Source organism: Berghia stephanieae, chromosome 1, assembly GCF_034508935.2.
Source record: "Berghia stephanieae isolate SIO BIC M18660-M18661 chromosome 1, UCSD_Bste_1.3, whole genome shotgun sequence".
NCBI lineage: Eukaryota > Metazoa > Mollusca > Gastropoda > Nudibranchia > Aeolidiidae > Berghia > Berghia stephanieae.
Genome location: NC_088360.1, coordinates 22,671,980 through 22,690,856, shown reverse-complemented (window position 1 = coordinate 22,690,856; position 18,877 = coordinate 22,671,980). Strand labels below are relative to the sequence as shown.

At 35.4% G+C, this 18,877-nt stretch overlaps 1 protein-coding gene, 1 long non-coding RNA gene and 1 pseudogene across 5 annotated transcripts in view; 2 read left to right on the top strand and 1 right to left on the bottom strand.

Moving 5' to 3' along the window:
• Positions 1–17,513, bottom strand: part of LOC144970487 (uncharacterized) — an 18,139-nt gene extending 626 nt beyond the window's left edge. The window contains exons 1-2 of the long non-coding RNA XR_013644969.1: positions 17,428–17,513; positions 502–523 (exon numbers count right to left, since the gene is read on the bottom strand). This is a non-coding gene — a long non-coding RNA (uncharacterized LOC144970487). The remainder of the gene's footprint in view (positions 1–501; positions 524–17,427) is intronic.
• LOC144970464 (muscle-specific protein 300 kDa-like) overlaps positions 1–18,877 on the top strand; it is a 503,594-nt gene that overhangs the window by 377,400 nt on the left and 107,317 nt on the right. For all 4 annotated transcript variants that reach the window (XM_078910148.1, XM_078910139.1, XM_078910156.1 and 1 more), the window contains 4 exons: positions 320–493; positions 3,874–4,020; positions 4,879–5,037; positions 9,722–9,757. In XM_078910148.1, the coding sequence (XP_078766274.1) occupies positions 320–493; positions 3,874–4,020; positions 4,879–5,037; positions 9,722–9,757 (516 nt within the window). The remainder of the gene's footprint in view (positions 1–319; positions 494–3,873; positions 4,021–4,878; positions 5,038–9,721; positions 9,758–18,877) is intronic.
• Positions 10,097–13,503, top strand: LOC144963463 (uncharacterized; annotated as a pseudogene).

Below are 18,877 nucleotides of genomic sequence, written 5' to 3'. Positions count from 1 at the left end.
TCATCATCATCATCATCATCATCATCATCATCATCATCATCATCATCATCATCATCATCATCATCATCATCATCATCATCATCATCATCATCATCATCACCTCATCATCATCATCATCACCGTCATCATCATCATCATCATCATCATCATCATCATCATCATCATCATCATCACCATCATCATCATCATCATTACTTTTAGCCATACGCATCAGCATCAAGATGGTCACAATAATTATCATGGATTGAATTGACTGACCAAATATCATTCTATATCTCTTGTCCACAATGACCCGATGACCACTGCAATGTCCATCCAGGCCCAAGCTGCTGACCGAACACAAGATTTATCCGAGGCCACGGATTTGTCTCACGCTGTAGAAGATGTGGCCAATGGTGTGAATCAATGGCTGGAGGAGGCGGAGCTTGTCATAGGGGAGGAGCTTCAATGGACTGACTTTGACAAGGTCAAGGAACAGCTCAAAGCACACAAGGTACGTACCTGTTGTCCAAGATGAGTCGGCCTTTTCAAATTAAAAAAAAAACATTAAAAACGTGAGCGTTTTATATAGAGCAATATCCACTAAACGTGCTCATAGCCTTTACAAAGGGTCACTGACCAACAGCAACACTAACATGTAGATCGAGACATGACGCCTGTTAGGCGATGTTGCAATATAATTTTGACAAAGACAACGCTGTTGACGGCCAGGTATTCGTTTTACGTGAGTACGATGAGATATTGTGAGTAAAGAGCCTTTTCCAAGGACTAAACTATGTGCCGAGCGAGGCTTGAACCCAGGATCCTTTATTAGAGTGTTTGTCTTCATGGATCATTTTACAATGGTTTGTATTTATCGGTGTCAGTACAACAACTAAATCTGTGTTTTCATTCACTGTTAGACGGTCATGGTAAAAATAACACGAGATCACCAGAACTCTTTATCACTTAACCCTCTCCTTACCAGCCATTTTCAGAATTTTCCCCAAAACTTCACACCCACCCAACACAAAAACAGACAGTTCTTACTCAAACAGAAAAGCGCATTCTATACATAATATTGTTTGACAATATAAGCTCTATTACAGAACGTCATGTTTTTAATAGCTATAGCAAAAAAGAAGTGAAATCTGGATAAGAAAAGTGACGGTTGCATCGTAACAAATGTGACGATTTCCAGTAGGTGGTAAGGAGAGAGTTACCCTCTCCTTACTAACTATATGAAAATCGTCACATTCGTTACGATACAACCAACATTTTTCTTATTCAAATTTCTATTGTACATCATGCAATTTAAAGAAAATGAACAGTGTGTTGTAGAGCATGTTTTGCTACTGAAATTATGTCTCGCAAGAACTTTACTGCTATTGTGTTTGAGTGATAAAAAATCTATTTTTGTGATATTTGGGTGTGAAATTTTGGGGATAATCCTGAAAATGGCTGGTAAGGAGAGAGCTTAACATGTTGGAGAGTGATAATAAGCTGCTGGAAGCTGTGGACTGTAAATAGTAATGAATCAAAATGGATATAACAGCTTCCAAAATGAACAATGCACGGAACGTCTTGGGCTCAATATCCTTCGTCAGCCAATAAGGAGAACAACAAATAAATTAATGCATCACTTTAATTCGAGACAGACGGCAGAACAGTCCTCGCCACCTCTTCTTGGCTGCAACGATCTCGAAATGTCGAGGCCTGCTGAATATTTTCCCGTTCTCTGTCTGGAATTTAAGTGTTTAATAATGTTTTTATTGTTTTTGTTTTTGACTGAAGAAGGGGTTTGAGCCCGGAACGTCCCGTGTTTGGTGTTTCGTTATTTGTCGAAGATGTTATATTCATTAATTTTCGTTCATTAATTTTCAAACATGTAGTGAACTTTGTTTGTTTGTTTTTGTTGTGTTTTAATTTATTAAAAAAAAAAAATTCTGTTTTTTTTTTAAATTTTTGTGACATGTGATTACTAAGGTTGACGAAATGAGGTGGTAGATGTTGCAAATAAAGCAACATGGTTTAAAGATGTGACTTGAATGGAGAACCAAACGAAATTGTTCTTCTAAGTAACTTATTGGAATGCATTGACCAGATATCCCTGCACGTTCTTGTTCTAACATTGTCAGTTATAGCGATAAGAGAACGTGATTTCTTTAAATCGTTACTTACTTTGATATTCACACACCAACCCCCCCCCCCCCACACACACACACCCCGTCCCCTGGTGGATAACACGGGTGCCGTGGAATATATTAAAGAATTAGGGCGTTATGTAATCGAATTATGACAAGTCTAGTGGTCTTGAAGTGCCAGGTGCTTACCGTCCCCACAATAGCTTAATGTCAACATTCCTATGTATGGCGTACGGATACATTTACACTGTTTCCCCTTCAACAGTTTGCGAAACCTAATAATTTACATATTTTTCGTCAAAGAATTCAATCTTTGGAGTATGCGACCAGTTAGTGTCGATGTCTTGAACTGAGTTGGTTTATTTATAAAATCTTAACAAATTTATAATATAATAATAATAATAATAATTAATAATAATAAATAATAATAATTAAAAATAATAATAATAATAATAAAAATATAATAATAATATAATAATAACAACAATGATAATAATAATAAATCTTTATTGGCCATAGACAAGGCTATTTAATTTGTCATTTAGTTACACTTATTATAAGGCTATATGATAACTATAACATTGAACATATATATCACTTCTACCTACTCTCTCTTTCTCTCTCTCTCTCTCTCTCTCTCTCTCTCGATATATATATATATATATATATATATATATATATATATATATATATATATATATATATATATCGTCCTCTGTTTCTCTCACGCGTTCACATAATATACACAACGTAAACAGCTGCATTTCGTATTCAATTTGTTACAATTATGGTGATCTGACATTAGATGTTATCATCATTGTCAATTGGTCGATTAATCTAACATTCAATAAATCAATCAGTCAATCTATCAACACGTCAGTCTTTGGGTTTAGCTGAACCATGTGAAATAGTCAGCATTCTTAGTGTTGCTGCTGCTGCTGATGATGATGATGATGGTGATGATGATGATGATGATGATGATGGTGATGATGATGATGATGATGATGATGATGGTGGATATGATGATGATGATGATGATGATGATGATGATGATGATGATGATGATGATGATGATTGTGATGATGATGATGATAGACGACGAGAGATGTGATGATGATGATGATGATGATGATGAGATGATGATGATGAAAGACGACGACGACGATTATGATGATGATGGTGACGATGTGATGGGCGAGATTGATGACGATGATGATGATGATGATGATGATGATGATGATGATGATGATGATGATCTCTATAAACTAAATAGACATTCATTCATTCATTCATATTCAGCCTTTCCGATGGTCGCCCATGCTTCATGTGAATCAATATACTTCACTCATTCCCCAAACAAGCAACATGAAACCAATTTTTTATTCTTTACAGTACAAGTTACTTGTTAGACGCCTTTTTTGTAATGGATTCCTTTTTTTTGTGTGGTCACGTGGACCTGCTTAGTCTTTACTTTGACTTGATAAAGGGACCCTTACTATAGAAGGAATGAAATTGACGTCATTCAGCCCTTTGCAAATGTGTTTAGCCAGCCATTTGTATGTGTAGTTCTCATTAATGTGTGTCTTTCAGACAACAGACGTTTAAGGTTACACATCGTTTTCTGTTTGATGTACGTCATGTTATATCCGACTGGCGGATGTTGTGAGTATCTTAACTAAGCGCACACATCAATACTACATTTTAACATCTCTGCAAGTCATAAAAAAAATATTTCTTGTTACATTTTCAGCGTGTGGACAAAGAAGTGGATCCGAACCAAGACAAAGTGATAGCCCTTCATGCCATGGTCAAACAGCTAGAGCAAGTCTGTTCGTCACCCACCACCATGACTAAAGTAGGGGAACTCAAGAACAAGGTGACTGCTGTGCAGACGAAGGTAAGCAAACTTGGTTGTTTCTGAGTTGTGTGCAAGGCTACTATGCTGTAGTCCATCAGAAATATCTTTCTTCTCATTCTTGAAGATCATACCTACATGTGCGGCGATGTGGTCTAGTGGTATGACACTCGGAAGGTCCTGGGTTCGAGCCTCTCTCGGCGCATAGTTGAGTCCTTGGAAAAGACTCTTAACTCAGATTCTCTCACCGTACTCAGATGTAAAATAAGTACCTGGCCGTTTACAGCCTTGTCTCTGTCCGATAAAAACTTGTAACAATGCCTAACAGTCTTAAATGTTAAATGTTGCTTTTGGTCATGGACCCCTCGTAAAGCGCTTTGAGCACATTTAGTGGATATTGTGCTATATAAAAGCTCAAGTTTTTTAAGCTCAAGTTTTACTTACCACCTTTGCATTTGTTGAAATAATCTAAAAAAAATTGAATAATTAATACTATAATATTCCTCAAAAAGAATATGCCCGGTGAAAGGGAAGTAATCTTGCAGTGTTGTTTTATGATTTAAAACAAAGTCAAGTTATCTCCCTTTGTAGTAAGAACGAGGAAAGTTGGTAAATGGAGAGAGAGAGAGAGAGAGAGCGAGAGAGAGAGAGAGAGAGAGAGAGAGAGAGAGAGAGAGAGAGAGAGAGAGAGAGAGAGAGAGAGAGAGGGGGGGGGATTTTGCTTCAAAAGAATATTTTTTGTGTTTTTGTTTGTTTTTGTTTTTTGTAATATCAACCTTCTACCCAAACTCGATAAAACAGCTCTGCTCTTGTGCTCCTCATTTTATGGCAAATAAGTTCTGGCTTTGATATATATATATATTAATTTGTTCAAAATCAAACTCTAAATGTTGATCTCAGGTCGGTGTCCAGCTGTCAGCCCTAGAGGAAGCCAACCAGAGAATGGAGTCGTTCGAGAGAGAAGTGGGCGAGTTGATGAGTTGGTTAGAGCAGACCAGAGCCAAGATGGCGATGAGAGACACGAACAGGGACCTGAAGGACCAGTTGACTGTACAAGAGGTGAGATGGGGAAACTTAATTCTCTCCTTACCAGCTATTTTCAGAATTATACCCGAAACTTCATCCTCATATCCGACACAAAGATAGATTTTTCAAACAGATAGTAACGAGTAGGACCTATATTACTCTAAATCATGTTCGCAAAAAATGAGCTCTGCATCAAAGTGTCGAGTTTTTATAGCTATAACTATGAGAAAAGAAATCAGAATGAGACAATTGTTGGATGCATCGTAACGAATGTGACGATTTTCCTATGGGTGGTACGGAGAGGGTTAAACGTTTTTAATTTTTGATTTTATTTTTAGAATAATCATTTTGTAAAACGTTGATGCTATAAGGTAAGACCATTTACAGCTTTGTCAAAAAAGAAAACAAACAAAAACAAAAAAATCCCCCCAAAAACAAAAACAAAAACAAAACAAAAAGAACAGCGTCATTTCCGGTATGTAATCACCAATATCTACAGTCCGATTTGTACAGGTTTGCAGGTATGATAACCAAACGTATTTATTATGGGCCTGTTTTAACATTGTTGTCATGGACAACATATTTGCGTTGGTTTGAGGGTATTTATTCCATTACATCTTTGAGCCTCTAACGTTTGTGTTATCAGACCTGCTAATATGTAGACATCGGTCAAGACCATCTCACGCAAGAGCAATTTGGATCAACTCCTTTCCAGTAACGACACGTTACTCTAAAAATCATTTCATCTATTTCCTATTTTTTTTTTCCTAGAATGTTTTTCTGTTATTGTCTGTGCTCGATGACTCATTTTTCAATGTTAATGACCGTTGACTTATTTTTATATAATATGTTATTTATTTTGTTTCCTGAAAATGATTTGCATGTGTTTATATAATATTATTATGGTCAAGTTATGGTTATTTATTTATTTATTTATTCACTTATTTGTCTATTTATTTGTTTCTATCTATTTATCGATCATATTCATATTTGTTTATTTATCTATATATTTAATTTTTTTTGTAGTTTCCTTCCACCTGTATTGATGTGACATGATGTGTAACTGCATAGCCCATATTATTGGCAATTGCCTAAAACAAACCCTTGAATTGAATTGAATTGAATTAATTAATCTGCCGTTTGAATTATATCATTTCAGTCCCCACCTATTTTTAGATCTTTTCTTTTTCCTATAATTATCCAAACCTTCAGATGATACATTCCATTCTTTTCTTCTTTTTCTTTGAGCTGAGATTCATTGATAATAATGAGGTTAAAATTCTTAGTGTACTTAGTGACTATCTCCAAACAGCCGAATTCATCTACTCGTTGTCCATTCTCGGAAACTTTCAAAAGAGATTTCACGTCTTTATTTAAAAAGACCACATATCTTATCATTTATTAACTTTTAAAAAAAATTTAAACTTTGTATAATTTCTGTGGACTCCTCCATCTTGTCTTTTCTTGTTTGTTTTTTTTTTTTTCAAATATTCTATGATCTAAAAACAAAAAGATTTACAAAATTCGTCGTGTAAAAAACAACATGGCCAAAATGCTACGTTTCAAAATTAGAATACGAGGACGATTTTATACGAGTGTATACTTTATTTTATCTTGAGTTTGGTATCTATTGTTTTTCTTTTTTAAGGGTTTTACGATCTATTCTATCTTATTTCTGTGAATGCTCGCGTGCCTTTGCTCTTTATATGTCATGTGTGTGTGTTTGTGTGTGTGTCTGTGTGAGAGAGAGAGAGAGTGTGTGTGTGTGAGTATGTGCGTGTGTATGTCAGTGTGTGTGAGTGTGTGTGTGTATGTATGTGTTTTTCTTCTTCTCTATGTTTATATGTCAAGGAAGACTCTACAGTATAGCTGTCCTTGTTATATGTATATATATATATATAATGTGCAGTGGCGTGGCATGATTACAGTATAAGGTGGGCTGCCAGAATCAGAAGAAAATGACTTAAAACATTCTATATTTGTAAATATAAAAGAAAGAAAAAAAAATACAGAAAAGACTTAACTCAAATAAGTAAAAGGCGATATATACCATTTTTCTGTTTTATTATATTTTGAATGATGTAATCCGTTTTTAAAAGATGGAGTGGTGCCAGGCACCAAATCAACCAATATAGCCACGCCCCTGATAACGTGTGTATTGTGTATGTGTAACTTGTGTAAATATCCAAATCCAAGTTCAAGTTCATGAAATGCTAAAGGCGTATCTATATCGCTAAAGGCGTATTTATATCGCTAAAGGCGTATCTATATCGCTAAAGGCCCATCACGACACACCAGTGGATGGATGTGTATGGGTCCATGTGTGTAATCCTGTAGTTTTTGTTGTGTAAATGTTGCTGCTCGAAGCTCGAAGAAATAAATAATAACGTGAAGTTGAATGTAAGCTTTAATTTAATTACAAAAAACAGACCAAATGAACGTTTCGGGTTTTCCCTTTATCAACAAAACAGGATGATTGAAACACCACAGATGAATGAGATGATGTGGTAGTGGCGTTGCAGGGTGTCCAGCGAGGTCGGATAAGTCGGATAAAGTCGGATTTTTTACCTTAAGGTCGGATTGGTAGGAAAAAGTCGGATAATTGCACCCGAGGTCGGATTTTTTGCCGTGTCAAGCATTTTCCTCAAAACCACAAAATCACCATTATGTCTTGTGTCATATTTTGACACCTGTGCTCAGTCTCTTGAAATTGGCGACGGTCCCGTTTTTATGACGTCGGGCCAGACAGAATGGCACCATATGTCACAATTGATACAGAAGACCAGTGGTGTTCTTTGATTAGCTGGTTGATGGTTGAAGGGGAAGGGAGGGACAAATGGGTCTGGATTTTTTTCTCCGTTGTAGGTACCTATTGCCTTTTTAATACACACACTCTCTCTCTCTCTCTCTCTCTCTCTCTCTCTCTCTCTCTCTCATTATACAGAGATAATAATATATTATTGAATAAAGCAATGGTGATTGGCTTCATTTACTCTTCTTTCTTTTTACCTATGTCTTTAAATTTGAGAGATTATTGGGTTGTATTTGATATTGTAGCCTGCTTTATGAAGTAAAAATCAAAACAAAACAACACTTTCTGGCCTTTTATTTGAATAGCATTGTAGGCCTTTTACATATGGAAAGGACAATTTATTAAATGTTTACAAGTAAATTTATGTCTAATAATAAGAATGGATTTATACTACTTATAATAATATATTACTACTACAACCACCATCACATCATCATCTCTAAGACCACACTACTACTACAATCACCACCACATCATCATCCCTACCACCACTACCACATCATCCCTACCACCACTCCTACTACAACCACCACCACACCATCATCACTAGCACCACTACTACTACAAATAACACCACATCATCCCTACCACCACTACTACTACTACAACCACCACCACATCATTAACCCTACTACCACTACTACAACCACCACCACATCATCATTCCTACCACAGCTACTATAACCACCACCACACAATCATCCATACGACCACTACTACTACTACAATCACTACTACCACATCATTCCTATCACCACTACTACTACAAACATCACATCATCATCCCTACTACAACCACCAAATGTTTAAATTACACTTTCAACTTTTGAAATTCCACCGAGTCGTGTCAGAAATTGCTGCAAGACAAATTGTGGATCGCATCTCAGTAAATTTGAGTGAAATTCAAATTTATAGGTTATGGTCGCATGGATGGGTCATGATCTTCACGATGAAAAATTTCCTCCTTTTTTGTGACCAGTCATTCTCACCCCTGATTTTAAATTGCTAGGTAGGATTTTTTGGGGGGAGGTAGGATTTTTAAGTCTGATAATCTGCTGGACACCCTGCGTTGTTAAGATGTGTGTATTGTGTATGTGTAACTTAACTACGCCACTACCACATCATCTCATTCATCTGTGGTGTTTCAATCATCCTGTTTTGTTGATAAAGGGGAAACCCATAACGTTCATTTGATCTGTTTTGTAATTAAATTGAAGCTTACATTCAACTTCACGTTATTATTTATTTAGTTTTTGTTGTATTTTTGTTTGTTTGTTTCTTGTTTTTTTAGTTTGTTTTTCTTTGCCTTTTTTTGGTTGTTTTTTTTTTCGTTTGTTTTTTTTTTTTTCCCCCCCTCTAATCTTTATTTAAAATGCAAATGATCCTACCTACGTCATACGCTATTCTTCATATATTATAAAAACACGAGTAACTTGTCTTGTCTTACGTGCCCTTATGCACGTCATTCATTAACCTTTGGCACGGAATGGTTTGACATTGACCTTAAAGGATTCCCCAAATGTGTGATAGAGATGGTTTTGAAAATGAATATACCATGCTTCAGGTGAATAGGGAAACACGAGTGATTATAGGAATAACATGAGAGAGAGAGAGAGAGAGAGAGAGAGAGAGAGAGAGAGAGAGAGAGAGAGAGAGAGAGAGAGAGAGAGAGAGAGAGAGAGAGAGAGAGAGAGAGAGAGAGAGAGAGAGAGAGAGAGAGAGAGAGACTTCCATCTCCTTCACCAATAAATTTTAATCATGATTTTATAGCAACTGAATGGTCATTTTGTTGACATTTTCAATATGATTCATTATATTTAACTTTTTATTATTTTGTGAATTGTTGTCGTGTCGCTAAATTTATGCTTATTAAAAATTTTGGTCGCCTCTATTTTTTCTTTATAGCAAGTTTACCGTTTTATGCTGACAGCTCAATCAGAGGTATAGCGCACAAGACTAACAATAGTGCTAAGATAATTGAATTTGATTTTGATGACCTTAACAGTAAAATATATTCGTGTGCTTTTTTACGACAGTCACATTGTGAATTAGTGGATGAATTCGACTGCACTCTGTGTTTTTTTTTTCTAATTTCGTGTGAGTGTGTTTGTTGTGGGATATCAAATTGATAGATCAGTGTGTACTTATTGGTTAATGTGTGCACGCAGGCTTTAATAGAATCTAGCTAATTATATGAGTGGTTATGTCAGTTTTACGAGTCCAAATGTCAGGGTTTAGAATTTTGATTTAGCTTTTACTACCTACTACATATTACTATTTATGTCATCAAAGGTTAGGGTAATGATGTTGGTTTAATTGTATAGAAGATTTACATTTAAACAAGGGTGGCATCTCAAAGAAAGATGAAAGATAAATAAATAATATTTAAATAAATAAATAAATAAATCAATAAATAAATCAATAAATAAGTAAATACACAAATAAATAAATAAATACATAAATAAATAAATAAATAAAGCTCGCATAAAAATAATGAATGAATAGATAACTAAATACATCGCCAAATTAAAAAAAACAAACAAACAAAACCCAATGAGAATTATTTCATAAACAACAATCTAACCTTGTTTATTGTCACAGATTGGGATGGCATCTGGCCATAGTATTAACATGGCTGGCACTTCCAGTCTTTAGTATATATATATATATATATATATATATATATATATATATATATATATATATATATTATTTATATATATATATATATATATATATATATATATACTAAAGACTGGAAGTGCCAGCCATGTTAATACTATGGCCAGATGCCATCCCAATCTGTGACAATAAACAAGGTTAGATTGTTGTTTATGAAATAATTCTCATTGGGTTTTGTTTGTTTGTTTTTTTTAATTTGGCGATGTATTTAGTTATCTATTCATTCATTATTTTTATGCGAGCTTTATTTATTTATTTATTTATGTATTTATTTATTTATTTGTGTATTTACTTATTTATTGATTTTATTATATATATATATATATATAAAATATATATATATATCAGACTTTTGAATCTTATTATACCGTTAAAACGTGTTTCTGGTCTTCACTTTCTGTAATCCCGTCCCCTTCCCTTTTCTTATCTATTTTTCTAAGCGCGTTTTTACAGTTGGAATGCATTTCAAGTAGGGCTCAAACCTCAAAATAAATATCATTTGGCTTAGACTTATTTTGTCTGGAGTCTAACGAAAGAACAGACACATTCGAACACACACACATACACACACACACACACACACATACACAATATCTCTCTCACACAACACTCACTTTCACACATAAACACACAAACGTGCCAAAATCAAACAGCAGGTATGATCAGTGAGGGGTGATCAGAACAGAGATCGCCAACAGTAACCGGCGCCATATATAGCGCATTGGATGATAATCTATACCACACCAAAACATAATGTACACCTGTCATATTTACATTTCTGGCTATTTTCATTACGATTTCAACCTCATCGAGAATTTTGGACTACTTTCCCGACCGTTTTCCCCGAGCTCTGAGTCATATTGAGTAACCATTTACGAAGCCCTGAGTACACGAGTAACGTGTAACTGCTGAGTATCGAGAATGGTTGAGGGATGGTGCGAAATGGTAATATTTGACACACTCTAAAATTGACCATTGAACAAATTATGTATTAAACTCCTTTAAATTCTTTTGTAAATTCACTGAATCTCTATATCTTTGTAAATCTCTATATCTTTGTAAATCTCTATATCTTTGTAAATCTCTCTATATCTTTGTAAATCTCTATATCTTTGTAAATCTCTATATCTTTGTAAACCTCTATATCTTTGTAAATCTCTATATCTTTGTAAATCTCTATATCTTTGTAAATCTCTATATCTTTGTAAATCTCTATATCTTTGTAAATCTCTATATCTTTGTAAATCTCTCTATCTTTGTAAATCTCTATATCTTTGTAAATCTCTATATCTTTGTAAATCTCTATATCTTTGTAAATCTCTATATCTTTGTAAATCTTTCTATATCTTTGTAAATCTCTATATCTTTGTAAATCTCTCTATCTTTGTAAATCTCTTTATCTTTGTAAATATCTATATCTTTGTAAATCTCTATATCTTTGTAAATATCTATATCTTTGTAAATCTCTCTATATCTGTGTAAATCTCTATATCTGTAAATATCTATATCTTTGTAAATCTCTATATCTTTGTAAATCTCTATATCTTTGTAAATCTCTTATCTTTGTAAATCTCTATATCTTTGTAATATCTATTCTTTGTAAATCTCAAATCTTTGTAAATCTCTATATCTTTGTAAATCTCATATTATCTTTGTAAATCTCTATATACTTGTAAACTTCAGCACGTTAGTGGACATGCATTAATCATTTAAATTATATGTATGTTTTAAATAAATTTTATATCTATTTATTTATTTATTTATTTATCTATATATTTATTTCTTCATTCACTCATTCATTTGTTTATTTATTAAACTTTAGATTTGAAATATCTAGTTGAAAACAACTAAAAAGTAGAGCAATGAAAAAAGATGAATGAATGCGCTTTAACTGGCGGGAAAAAAACATCTTTTTGAGGAAAAAGTTATTGAAAGATGGAGATGTTAATACGTTTTTATAATATGAGTTTAAATCGACTTAGCTGCTGCCTATTTCGACACCAGAGATGATAATAATATAAGAAAAAAATTATTTGCTTGAAACTCGCAAGTAGATAGTAATTTGTAGCTAATTATAGAATCACTAACAACAAGATATAGACAGTTTAAAGTTGACGTCACTCAGGTCTTTGTTATAGTTTTTTACCATCCGCGTCTATGAGTAATTTTCACTAAACTGTATTGACCAGACTATAAACGATCATGGTTACACACAGTTTTGTGTGTTGGTCTGTTATACTTCCGGATGGCAATTCAAGTGCATACTATCTACAGACACGGGAATTTTTACACTCCCCCCCCCCCCCCCGCCCACCAATCTTTCCCCCGCGCACACACACACACACACACACACACACACACACACACACACACACACGTAGATAAATCTCCGCCAGGTTAAGGCCAGGAACCATTGTTATACTCACCTGTTGAGTTCGTTTCGTGTTTCGTAAGAACTCACGCTGAGCATGTTACCATCCCCCTAACAGCATACTGTATTAGAATTCGTGCAGCCTCTTCTTCTAGATTTTTGCCTAGTTTTTGGCCAAGTTCAAACTACTTTTAGTCAGCGGCAAAATCTTTCTTCTTTTTTTATTTCTTCGTCTCCTTTTTCTCTCTCCTCCTTCTCTTCCTCCTTTTTTTTTTCTTTTTTCTTTTTCTTTTTAGAGATAATTTTGACGCTATAAATTATTCGCATTCACGGATATCAATGTACACACGCGCACTCATTCATACGCTCACACACACACATACACAAACACACACACACACACACACACACACAAGCGCGCGTACACAAACACGCGCGCACATACTCAAACGCATTAAGTAAGATATTATGCGCATTAGATTTTAGTTTTCCATGTCGTATTGTCTGACACCTGATATATATATATATATATATATATATATATATATATATATATATATATATATATATATATATATATATATATTATATATATATATATAACCATCAACTAATATATTATGTATTACATTGATTTCTATAGATAGTATACGTTTGGCTAAGAATCTCACAACATTGCCATCCGGAAGTATAACGGACCAACACACAAAACTGTGTATAACCTTGAACGTTTATAGTCTGATTAATACGGTTTAGTGAGAATTACTCATAAACGCGGCAAAAGAAAAAAAAAAAAAAAAAAAAAAGAAAATAACAAAGACCTGAGTGACGGCAATTTCGAACTATCTATAGAATGTAAACATTTTCAAAAAGTTATAATAGTACCTCCTTTTATGTCGACCGTCATAATATTATGGTCTCACATAGAAGGAACGAAGATGACGTCACTAGCTAAGCTCTTTGGAATACACGCATACACATACACATAACACACACACCCTGCCCCCCCCACCCCACACACACACCCACATACACCCACATACACCCACCCCCCCTCACACACATCCCCTGCCCCCTTCCTCCCTCACATACACACACAGACACGCTGCCCCCCTCCCCTCACACACACACAGACACACCCTGCCCCCCCCCCCTCTCTCTCTCACACACACACAATCCAATTAAGCTGGCACGTCATTAACCTTTCTCATCAAATATGTTCGAATTTTGAGGCAATCACCAGCTCTTACCACAAATTAACCGTTTCAGCTCAACCAAAATAGGTTATGATAGTGACGAATATTCATGGTTTTCTATTTGTTTTTCTTTTTAATGGGCATGATCTATAGATAGTATACAGATGACGTCACTAAGGCCTTTGTTATTGATTTTGCCATCCGCGTTTGTGAGTTGTTCTCACTAAACTGTATTAACCAGACTATAAAAGTTCATGGTTACACAGAGTTTCTGTGTTGGTCCGTTATACTTCCGGATGGCAATGTTGTGAACTCCTTGGCCAAGCGCATTCTATCTATATTAACTTCCCATGTTGTCGAGGTCATTGGTCACATTGCAAAATGTGCTCAAAGTGACCTACATAGTGAAAAGTGTTCACAGATTTTGAACTATCTAACATTACGATTGGTCTTTGTGTTCAGCTCGATAAATTGTCGAAAGAATGGACTTATTCACAAAACGATCAATGTTAAAGCAGTCAGTGCCTATCTTGACGTGTGCCCCTCATTCCAAACCTCATCCATACCTGCCTGTACAAGGCATTTCAAATTTTAAGGTTCTGGTGAGAAAAAAAAAAATGTTTCTGTTTATTTTAGCGGCGGGAAAAATCCAAGGATACCAGTAGACATGTTTCCCACATACTCTCTTTAACAACCCCCCCCCCCCCCCTCCCCTTACCTCTCTCTCTCTCACACACACATACAAACACACACAGACACACACACACACACACACACAAACACACACACACGCACTTCTCACCATTTCACAAATACTCGAAACGGAGACAGCAGCATTGTAATAAACGAATAAGCACTCCGTATTCCAACTCGCGCAGAAACTCGCATAGAACTTACGTATCTCGTGTCTACGTACACCTGTGTAACGGTTACAGTGAACTGGGCAGGTCATTCGTGCAATCAACCTTGACCTTTGACATTTAGAGGTCTTCATTCCGCATCACAATCTTTATGACGCTCATTGTGTGTGACGTCATCTCAATCTGATACGTGGTATTGTGTCGTGATGAAACATTTACCTAAAAATGAATTTAGAGTTAACTAACTCTCTCCTTACCAGCTATTTTTAGAATTTTCTCCAAAAAATTCACACTAACTCAACACAAAGATTGATTTTTCTTACTCAAACAGAAAAGCGGCAAGGTCATTCTATACATAATGTTGCTATACAAAAGGAGCTCTACAACACAGTGTCAAGTTTTTACAGCTATAACATTAATTTTCTTTAAATGTTTGTATGTGACAAAAGAAATGATAATGATGGAATTGTTGGCTGCATCGTAACAAATTAATGTGACGATTTTCCTATGGTTGGTAAGGAGAGGGTTAAAATATTCAAAGATGGGAAATTTTAGTTTTTTGTCTATTAAAGTTAAGCTAGCACATCCATTGAATTCAACGAAACGTATAAACTGAACGCAGGTTCCTTCTTTTTGACTATGAATTTAGTTATTAGAATTTGTGTTAGCCTTTGCATGCTAGCCTTCCTGACATGATACCGTAATGGGGTCGCCTTTTCATTTTCGTCAATAACAGTTGGTCTAAATTCATGCTGTAGTGAGTAGGGTGGGTCTGATCAATTGGAACAGCAGTCTGATGTCACGTCGTCCAGCAACGGCGGCCATCATGGTTCTAAACAAAGAAAATCGGTACTTTTTTTTCTTCATGCTGGCTAGAACTTTTCATATGTCTTGTGATCAGAATGTATAAAAGTCAAAACATGATCAGATTTATAATGTTTTTCTCCTCTGGATACACTTTTATGCTCGTCAGAGAAATATTTCATAAGGGCGTCCGCCAATGTTCCGACAGTTTAGAGCCAGTTACTAAGTTACTGTGCGTCATTACGAGGGAAGTGACGTCATGACTGTTGAAGGCTATTGGTAGAGCATATTATTATGATCGAATTTAGCACGAATGACTCTTGTTCGATTCCGCTATTGTTCATAATGAGTTCAATGCTTTACTGTCCATCCAACTGTAAATGGAAATAAGGCCTTATGTAGAGTGTGCGGAAAGTATTTTGCGATGGTAGATTCTTATTCAAACGATAATAAACTTTATAATCTGTTATTTTTCGTTCCACGCAAACAAAAACCGTGTTTATCTCCTGCTCCATGGGTGGCGAAATCTAAATTATGGGCTTTTAAAAAATGTATTTTCTTTTCTTTCTTTTTTTTTTTTTGCCTACCGAGAAAATGAATATGTGACCCCTCGTCTCAAAACGGTATTAAGTCGGGATGGACCAGATGCTAAAAAGTCAAATTATAGTTAAAATGGTCTAAAATATGAAACGTTGGTATTTGGTTCAGTAAAATGTGACATTCCTTCTCCCATATAAAGAAAATGAACTCAACTTAAGTCTGATATTTCTGGCTACAAATTTCATTTTCCGCATCTTTATCATCCCGACTTAATACCGTTTTGAGACGAGGGGTCACATATTTGATGTAATGATTTGAAAGTGTTGCTGATGAAAATTTGCTCGTTTGCAATTCAACTAAATTCAGATTAGACAAAAATAACACAAAGATGGAGGTATCATTGCGAATTACTTTTCTTTATAGTTCAATCGTTTGCGTTTGGAGAGAGAGAGAGAGAGAGAGAGAGAGAGAGAGAGAGAGAGAGAGAGAGAGAGAGAGAGAGAGAGAGAGAGAAGAGAGAGAGAGAGAGAGAGAGAGAGAGAGAGAGAGAGAGAGAAAGAAGAGAGAAGAGAAGAGAGAGAGAGAGAGAGAGAGAGAGAGAGAGAGAGAGAGAGTAGCAAATTCAAAGTGCACGTGCATACCATTCATCGCTCACCACTCACTTCACACATCTTGTACTCGCGTCATAGTCAGGTGAAGATTTATTTTGCCCCGCCCAAGAATAACAAACGACTATCGGCTATCTGCAAACCGTTAAACGCAACTTAACTCACTCAATCCTAGAGATTTTTGCTACTTTTCAAAATATGAAAAAATGTATTTAAAATGAGCATGTGCACAGATAGTTTTATTCAGCTACCATTAACATGCAAAAACTAGAAACATTAGCTTTCATACTACGCCTATAATTTGTCTCATAAAAATGTAATAAATAGGCATGGGGTAAAAGTAACCCGGGTAAACAACGGATATAGTCGGTGTTTGGGTTGAGTGAGTTAAGATCAGTTATTCTTTTTTAAAAATGCAAGCCATTTCGACAATGAGAATCTTGACTTTTGTCATTCGAACGAGGACTATGAAATATAGGATTTATTACTTCGATACAACTTTAGCGTAAACTTAATCAAAACCAGTTCAACAGGCAAATAGTTTGTTTACCTTTCGCCATCTTCCAATTCCTCTATCGTTCATTCAAGACTCCATCAGTCCATCCTCCAAACAATTTAGACATGCCTTGGCCGTAGTCCAAACGACCCCCTCCTATCCAACAACACATTTGTATTAGGGATAGAATTAGCCTGTAGCATAAGGGCTGGTTTTGTGTTTTACTCTCATCCAATGTGAAACTAGCCTGTAGAATTTGTAAAGAGGCGTTAGCCTTGATCGTAAATTGCATGTCGTTTGTAATGCATTATAACGAGAGGAAGGTGAATGAGAGCTACTGTGCCTACACCTTCGTGCCGTGTACAGTCTTCTATAGAAACAGTGAGCGATATAATACACAGATCCCATCAGCACATGCGGTAGATGTTGGATAGTCAATGTTTTGGATTACATGAATGAGAATTGAAGGATCGTTTTTCTTGGAATTTTTATGCAGGAGTTTTGATAGTTTTGTAATATTGTAGTCGTTTTGTGCTGCTTTAAGGTTCTCTGTGTAGATAATATTAATATTGAATGGATATTAGTGTTGAGAGCCGAGGTTTTGTGGTGCTGTTTTAAAGTGATTGGAAATACATAATAAATCTTCCGTGTTTATTGTTGCTTTGGGGAGAGTTTATAATAATTAAGTTTAAGATCAATAGATAACATTTATTATCATAGTGGACTACCTTAAATTTAACTCAATATAAGTCATAATTTTAAACGAATGCAGACCGTTACATGTTATGGTTTATCCTTAGCAATAAGAAGCCACGCTACGAAAGTCAATGACTTTGGCTTTGGCAATTCGCGATAACAAGACATTTTTTGTTCTTATCTCTGATAATGTATCTAGCCGTCAGCGCGCAACTCCGATCATCAAACTAAAGTTATCTCTAAAACGAATTTGCTTTGAAGCTCTTGTTTGATGAAGGATTTTCGTCAATGCTGCTGTTGATGACGTTTTGTTTTGGTTTTGTTTTTTTTTAATTTCAGGGAAGCTTACGAATTCAATCCTGAAAAATGAATTGCTAATAATATTTTTCTTTTAATTTGTGCGGTTATGTGGTCTTGTGGTATGGCACTCGGAAGGACCTGGGTTTGAGCCTTGCTCGGCGCATAGTGGAGTCCTGGGATAAGGCTCTTTAATCACATTCTCTCACCGTACTCAGGTGTAAAATGAGTACCTGCGACAGCAGGCAACATATTTGGCAACAGCGCTGTCTCTGTCCGAAAAAAATTGTAATATCGCCTAAAAGGCGTCATGTCTCGTTCTACATGTTAGGTGTTGCTGTTGGTCAGGGACCCTTGTAAAGCGCGTTGAGCACGTTTAGTGGATATCGCTATATATAAGAGCTCAAGTTTTTAAAAAAAGTTTTTAAAATTGTTCTTCCAATTCTTTTCTTTTTCGTTCCATGAAGTTTATAGGCTATGATATTGTGATCGAGCTGTCGTATTTTATTGT